This window comes from Idiotropiscis lumnitzeri, chromosome 16, assembly GCF_059441095.1.
Source record: "Idiotropiscis lumnitzeri isolate Australia: NSW breed Sydney's pygmy pipehorse chromosome 16, RoL_Ilum_1.0, whole genome shotgun sequence".
Lineage (NCBI taxonomy): Eukaryota > Metazoa > Chordata > Actinopteri > Syngnathiformes > Syngnathidae > Idiotropiscis > Idiotropiscis lumnitzeri.
Window position 1 is genome coordinate 4,423,665 of NC_142406.1, and position 6,000 is coordinate 4,429,664.

Below are 6,000 nucleotides of genomic sequence, written 5' to 3' on the forward strand. Positions count from 1 at the left end.
ATGGCTACTACCTAATCAGGTTCATTTATTTAGTGTTATTGTTGTTAGCGATCCATATTAAGCATGTTTTATCTTTAAAGACTGTGAAGATTCCATCTTTCAGCAGATTAGCACACACCGCTTGCCATTCTTCACAGTGCAACTTGCATATCTTGATTGCCGAGATTCCCATTAGAGATTGCCACCAACTCAATCCGTTTATCATTTGTTTGTTCCATTTTCAACTGGCAATCAAAGCATATTTGAAAAAAATAAATATACTGGTTATTTGTTTACAACAATTCACATACTCAATATTTGGACATCCTATTTAGCTACACAAAAATAGGAAGCAACTCACAGTATATTGTATTAGTTTTTTTTAACATAAAAGTAGGAGCTGTTATCAAGGTTGTTTATACAATGCAGAATTTTACATTAGCTGTTGAAATAATAGCTTAAAAGTATATTTCTCTTATCATCTGTGTTAATGATCAACCACATTTATTTTCCCCATTCTGAATGCTGTAGTTGCTGGAAATGGTAGACTTTTGCATACCACACATTCAACTTTGCTGATGTCTCATTTGGGAACTGGATGAAACAAATGCAGAAACATAGAAACGAATAAATGAAAACAACCTATACAGCCTGGACATAATTTGAAGCACAATAAAAATCGAAGTTACTATTACATTTTTTTTTCAAAATATTTGTTTTTAATTCTTCCCCTTAAATGACACTTTGTTGTTAAATTACCCTACTATTTTCTTGGAAAATAATGACTGTTTTTCTTCTTGTATATAATTTTATGACATCTTTTTTGCAAGTGGATGATTTTCTTTTTTCCTGTTAAATTAGGATTTTAATCATTACTTCTTGTAAAACGACTACCATAGTCCGGTAAGAGAGTGACTATTCTAATAAATTAAGACTGTTCTTGTACACCTTTATAGTCATAAAATTAAAATTGTATTCTTTAAATATGACTGAGTTATTTTATTTCCTTTCATTATCGCTTTAATATTTATTGTGTTGTCCTGCATGAGTGTAATGAGCAACCCCAATAACAAGTATTTTCTTAAACTAATAAATCTGACTGTGTCTTACAAAAGTGGTTGTTGGCAAAGTTTGGTCTTCTTTTTTTATAATAATTTTAATTGTGAAAGTGACCAAAATAAAGTGTTACTTTCGCAAAGTCCACAGCTTTTCTGGGGATTTTATCTCCACAAATATTGGTATGTTTTCACTACTGTTTATTATTATTAGTAGTAGTAGTATATTTTATATATTTTTGCAATTAATGTCAACATTACACCAAAATAAAATGCCTGCAAAACTGAAGTACAGCTTTCCTTTTCCTCATTTAAACAGTGCCAGCATTGTCATTCATTGTTCAATGAATAATGTAAAGACTTCAAATATAGCAAACTCAGGCATGTACAGCAAGTGGTCATCTTTTGGGTGCAAATATAGTTACAGAATGATTCAAAATAACAGAACTAGCCTGTCAGTCAAAAGAAGAATACAATTTGCGTTAACCAATTCATTAATATACAATCACGGTGGCTTTGTTCAGGACAGTCACATCAAGTCTGCATTTCAAAGCGCGACAATTCCCGTTCCTCGGATGTTCCACTTCAAATGGATTGCAGTCTATTAGAGCCACAATGTAATCTGTTAATTGTCTCATTAAAACACTAACAACTCCAACGTTTCACTCACGTTGACGTCAGCTGCCGGCAGTATACGTTGATGATTTTTATTATTCATTTTTTTATTTTTATTTTTTTTGGGGGGGGGCGATGTACGCTCATATGGAAAACACGTCACTGTGTAGAAAAGAGCAACACCCACGCGTCTACAAGCATTTCATAGTGGGCTCGTTGTGCTAAAGAGCGCACGTGTAAGCAAGTGCCTAATCACAGCAAGCATCCTCGCAAGGGTGCCTTTAATTACGCTAATACGTTTCAACGTGCTCCGAACGTCTGTCATATCGCAACACCGGTACGGTACAATCACGTGACCAGCGAGTCATCTGCACATCACTGGACGACAGATATTAACTGTCAAACACAAAACGCTACAACTGCTTCAAACGTATGCGCCACAACGCAACCGCTGGAGACAGGGGGGGGGGGAATAAAAAAAGTTCAACACCCAGCAATTGAAATGCAGCGGAGTTATACTCACAAGAAGCAGCGGGCGGTTGTGATCGCAGATTGTCATCGATTGAGTGAAGTGTCCGTGCCTGCATTGAGTGGAAAAGTGTCTCCCGTGGATAATTAGTAAGGAAAGCGGCTTTTCAGTCCGAACTCGTTGCGCGCGTGCTCCGCGGCGCTAATTCAATCCTGTCAGCTCACCGAATGTTGTTCCGTTTCCACAAAACACACACACAGTCACGTACACACAATAACAAACATTTGACAGACACACACACACACTCCCACGGCGTTTCACCACCGTGAAGCTTCTGCCCTCACCCCCTCCTCTCCTTCACCGTAATCCCTCGCTCTCTGGTGACGTCACTGAAAAATTCGGCCGCAGATAACATTCAGAAGGGTTGTGTCAAAAATGTGAAAATGCAAGTGCAACACAAATTGAAAATGCGAACGCGAAACTATTTTTTTTAATTGATTGCGTTGCGCACAAGCAGGGGCGTTTGTGGACTGGGTGACAAGAATGACGGTTGAGCCCCCCCCCTAAAAAATGAATAAAACTAAAAAGCACAATGTGACAAAGTTATCCATCTTTGAGTTACACTCGGAAACCTTATAAGAGAACATGTATAATTGCATTCTTACCAGGGAAATCTGTGTAGTGCTTCTCCCAGATTTATTGGTGAAACCATGAAGAGACAGAAAATAATGTGAAAATGTCACGGATAAATCAATGCATTCAAGTTAGGTGAGCAATGTAAGATGGCCTCTGGTGGCTTCACTTCTTGCTACCATAAGTAATGTTCAGCACAGCGTATTTTTTTTGTTGAAAATGATTAATGTCACCTGCTGTAATCCTGCTTTTTATGCCTACAGGAAGCGACGGATATATGTTCATTTTTATTTACTGTATATATTGTAAATTTCCATCTGTGGAAATGATTATTGATGTGTATGGAGAGATGAGAAATTTGTGAGTTTAGAAAAAATGGGAATTATTTACTTTAAACTCATTGAGACATTGGAAAATTGTTACACTGTACAATATTTTGAGTGTTACTCATTGCTCTTGCTTGCTCTCAATATATGTTGTGTTTGAATGTGTTTTTATTATTTTAAAAGTATTTTTAAAGACTTGTAAGAAATAATTACTATAAATGCTATTACAAAAACATGTTTGGAGAGTATTGAAGTCTGGTATTTCTACATCGACTATTTCACTTATTGCTGGTGTGGGCTTGAATTTTTTTTTTTTAGAAATTTTGAAAAAAAAAATTCAATTTGGAGTGATAAAAAAAAAATTGGGAAAATTAAATGATTGGAAAAGCATTTACTTGCTGGTGTTCTCTCTAACTAACGCGCAAGTGGGCAGTTTTAAAAGATTTGAATTTATCGAGTAGCCTGACTGAAACCACGCCCCTCACTTATGCTAGCCAAGGCTGCTACATTAGTAGCACAACTTTGTAGTGGAAAGTCACAATAACACGAAATGTTATCGGTTCATGTCACTGCACTGTCTAACTGTTCGGAAGTACGGACAAATATTCGCCGTCTCTGGAGCTCACTAACAGCCACCAGCCAGCCAATCAACACCTTGTATGGGTGCCTATGCTATGGATTTATTAATGGATATGTGTTGCATTGTCTAAAGCAGTGCCATTGTTGGTTATTGATATGATCAGTGTCAGCCATTTCACTGAGCCCGCTTCAGCTCCGGACCCGTCGTTTGAGTTGCCTGCTTTGTCGCGCCGTCGATGCACACAGACAGGTATGTGACAATAATGTCATGGCGGTTATAAAACAATCTATAAACACACTAGATGCATTTTCTGCTCACATTCACATCCTACAATAGTGTTGTTGTTGTTTTTTTAATCATGACTATAAATGACTCTTTTCTAATGATGATCCTGATGGTGTAAAAATATGACAATTACAGAATGCTTTTTGTCCATTAAAATTAAATACTTGAAATGATTAAAGGGAATCAACCTGGAGCTATGACCAAAGATAATTCCATTTGAATGGTGAAAGTTTTCAAAATGTTTTGTTTTCAATCTCACTCCAAGCATTCTGAATATTAAGAGTGAAGGGATTATGTGCATGCGTGGAAACTGAATAACTTAAAGATAGGCAAATTGGATTCATTAACATATACAGTTGGTTATGATGAAAGGCCTTGTAAATAAACAGAGGTGCTCTCTTTTCATTGACAAGGAGGTCCGGCTGACATTCTGCTACAATTTACAGTGATGGGTCATAAAGCCATCACCAGTAATAAATCTAATAGCAACGTGATGAATTGTATCAAGTGGATTTAATGCAGCGGGGGAGCTTGCATGCATTGTAAGTGACATCTGAATCGCCCAACGCGGATAAAAATGCAGCTTCTGTGCTTCGTACTGCACTTATTTCTCAAATAAAGGCGTCAATATCTGTTACATGTGCATGGAATTGTTATGTTTAGCCGTTTATGTCCTTTAATATTTTTTGTGTCTTTTTTCACTCCCTTGGTCCAACAGCCCAGAATTGTCTTTTTTTTTACCCTTAAGGACCGCCATTGTTTTTTGTTTGTATTTGCCAAGTCAATTCAAGTCAAATTTATTTGTATAGCCCTTTAATCACGAAAAAAAAAGTCACAAAGGGCTTCACAAGTTGACAAATAGCAATGGCATGCTCTGATTTTAATTCTACAGGAGGGCAAGGAAAAACTCAAATAACCCCATCCGGGAGAAGAGAAACCTTGAGAAGGGGTTATCCCGCTTCCGGGATGACCAGGCTGCAGTGGATGCCGAGTGGGCAACGTTTAACACATAATGTGAAGTTATAAAAAGGTTAGATTCGTGTGAGAGCCGTTTGATAAAATAAAACCCTGCAAGGCGACTCCTTCAAAGAAGCGGGTCTTCCTCAAAACCTGGTCCGGCAGGTCAATGCGGAATTCTGCGTAGTCTACCTCAATTTTTGTCCTGATCAGTCGGTGCGGTGATATCCAATCTGTCATCAACTCGCCCCTTTCTCAAAGCCTGGCGCGGGGGGAGCAGGAAAAGGGAAGAGGCAGTTACCCAGGCCAAAATGTAGTTCAATTAAATGCAAGAGTATAAAATTAAGTCTTTAGTTGAGTTTTCGACAGTTGTACTGAGATCATGACTGTATGTTCTGTGGGGAACGAGAGCCCAAATAGAAAATGCTCTGTAGTCTGGAAAATAGAAATGTGTCAAGACTTCAAATTTCATAAAGTAATAAGATAGTATATTACCTGCGTGAGTCACCAAGTCAACAACTAGTTCAGAAAATTAATTTAAAAAGCAAGAGTAAGGGCTACGGAAACAGTAAATAACGATAAAACCGTAACAAGGCCGTGGAACGCATGACGAGAACTTCAAAAGTTTCCGATCCTTCATATGACGATGTGCAAGTCTGCAGGCAAGGTCTCATTTAGCGGTAAAAACTCATTTGGTTTTAACCTGGTCTCACAAAAACCAATCATGTTAAAATTAGGCTCTCTAATGAGATCATGTACTGGCTAGGCTTTCGAGGAGAGTGATCTAATATTCATGAGACCGATTTTCAATAAAGTAGGCTGATCTGTCATCACAGAATTCCTAGTCGTAATATCAATAAGATTGCATTGCCTGGGTCCCGTATTGTACATTGAGCGACTATAGGCGCCGCGGTTGGTTAATATCAGAGGAATCAAACGGTTGTCTGGCGGCTCGCGATTATTAGGTGCAAACACCATGTCATCGTCAATATGCAATCTAGCAGTATGCAGTGAATCGGTATGTAAAGTAAAATGCTATAATCTACAGAGAAATCTATCTGTGTTGTTAGCATCTAGCATAGCGTTAGTTAGCTCTAACCT

At 37.8% G+C, this 6,000-nt stretch overlaps 1 protein-coding gene across 1 annotated transcript in view; it reads right to left on the reverse strand.

Annotated features, from left to right (window-relative positions):
- Positions 1-2,481, reverse strand: part of LOC148320946 (gamma-aminobutyric acid type B receptor subunit 1-like) — a 73,476-nt gene extending 70,995 nt beyond the window's left edge. The window contains exon 1 of the mRNA XM_088319446.1: positions 2,173-2,481. Within this exon, the coding sequence (XP_088175572.1) occupies positions 2,173-2,236 (64 nt within the window). The 5' untranslated portion in view covers positions 2,237-2,481. The remainder of the gene's footprint in view (positions 1-2,172) is intronic.
- Between the last annotated feature and the right edge of the window lie 3,519 nt (positions 2,482-6,000).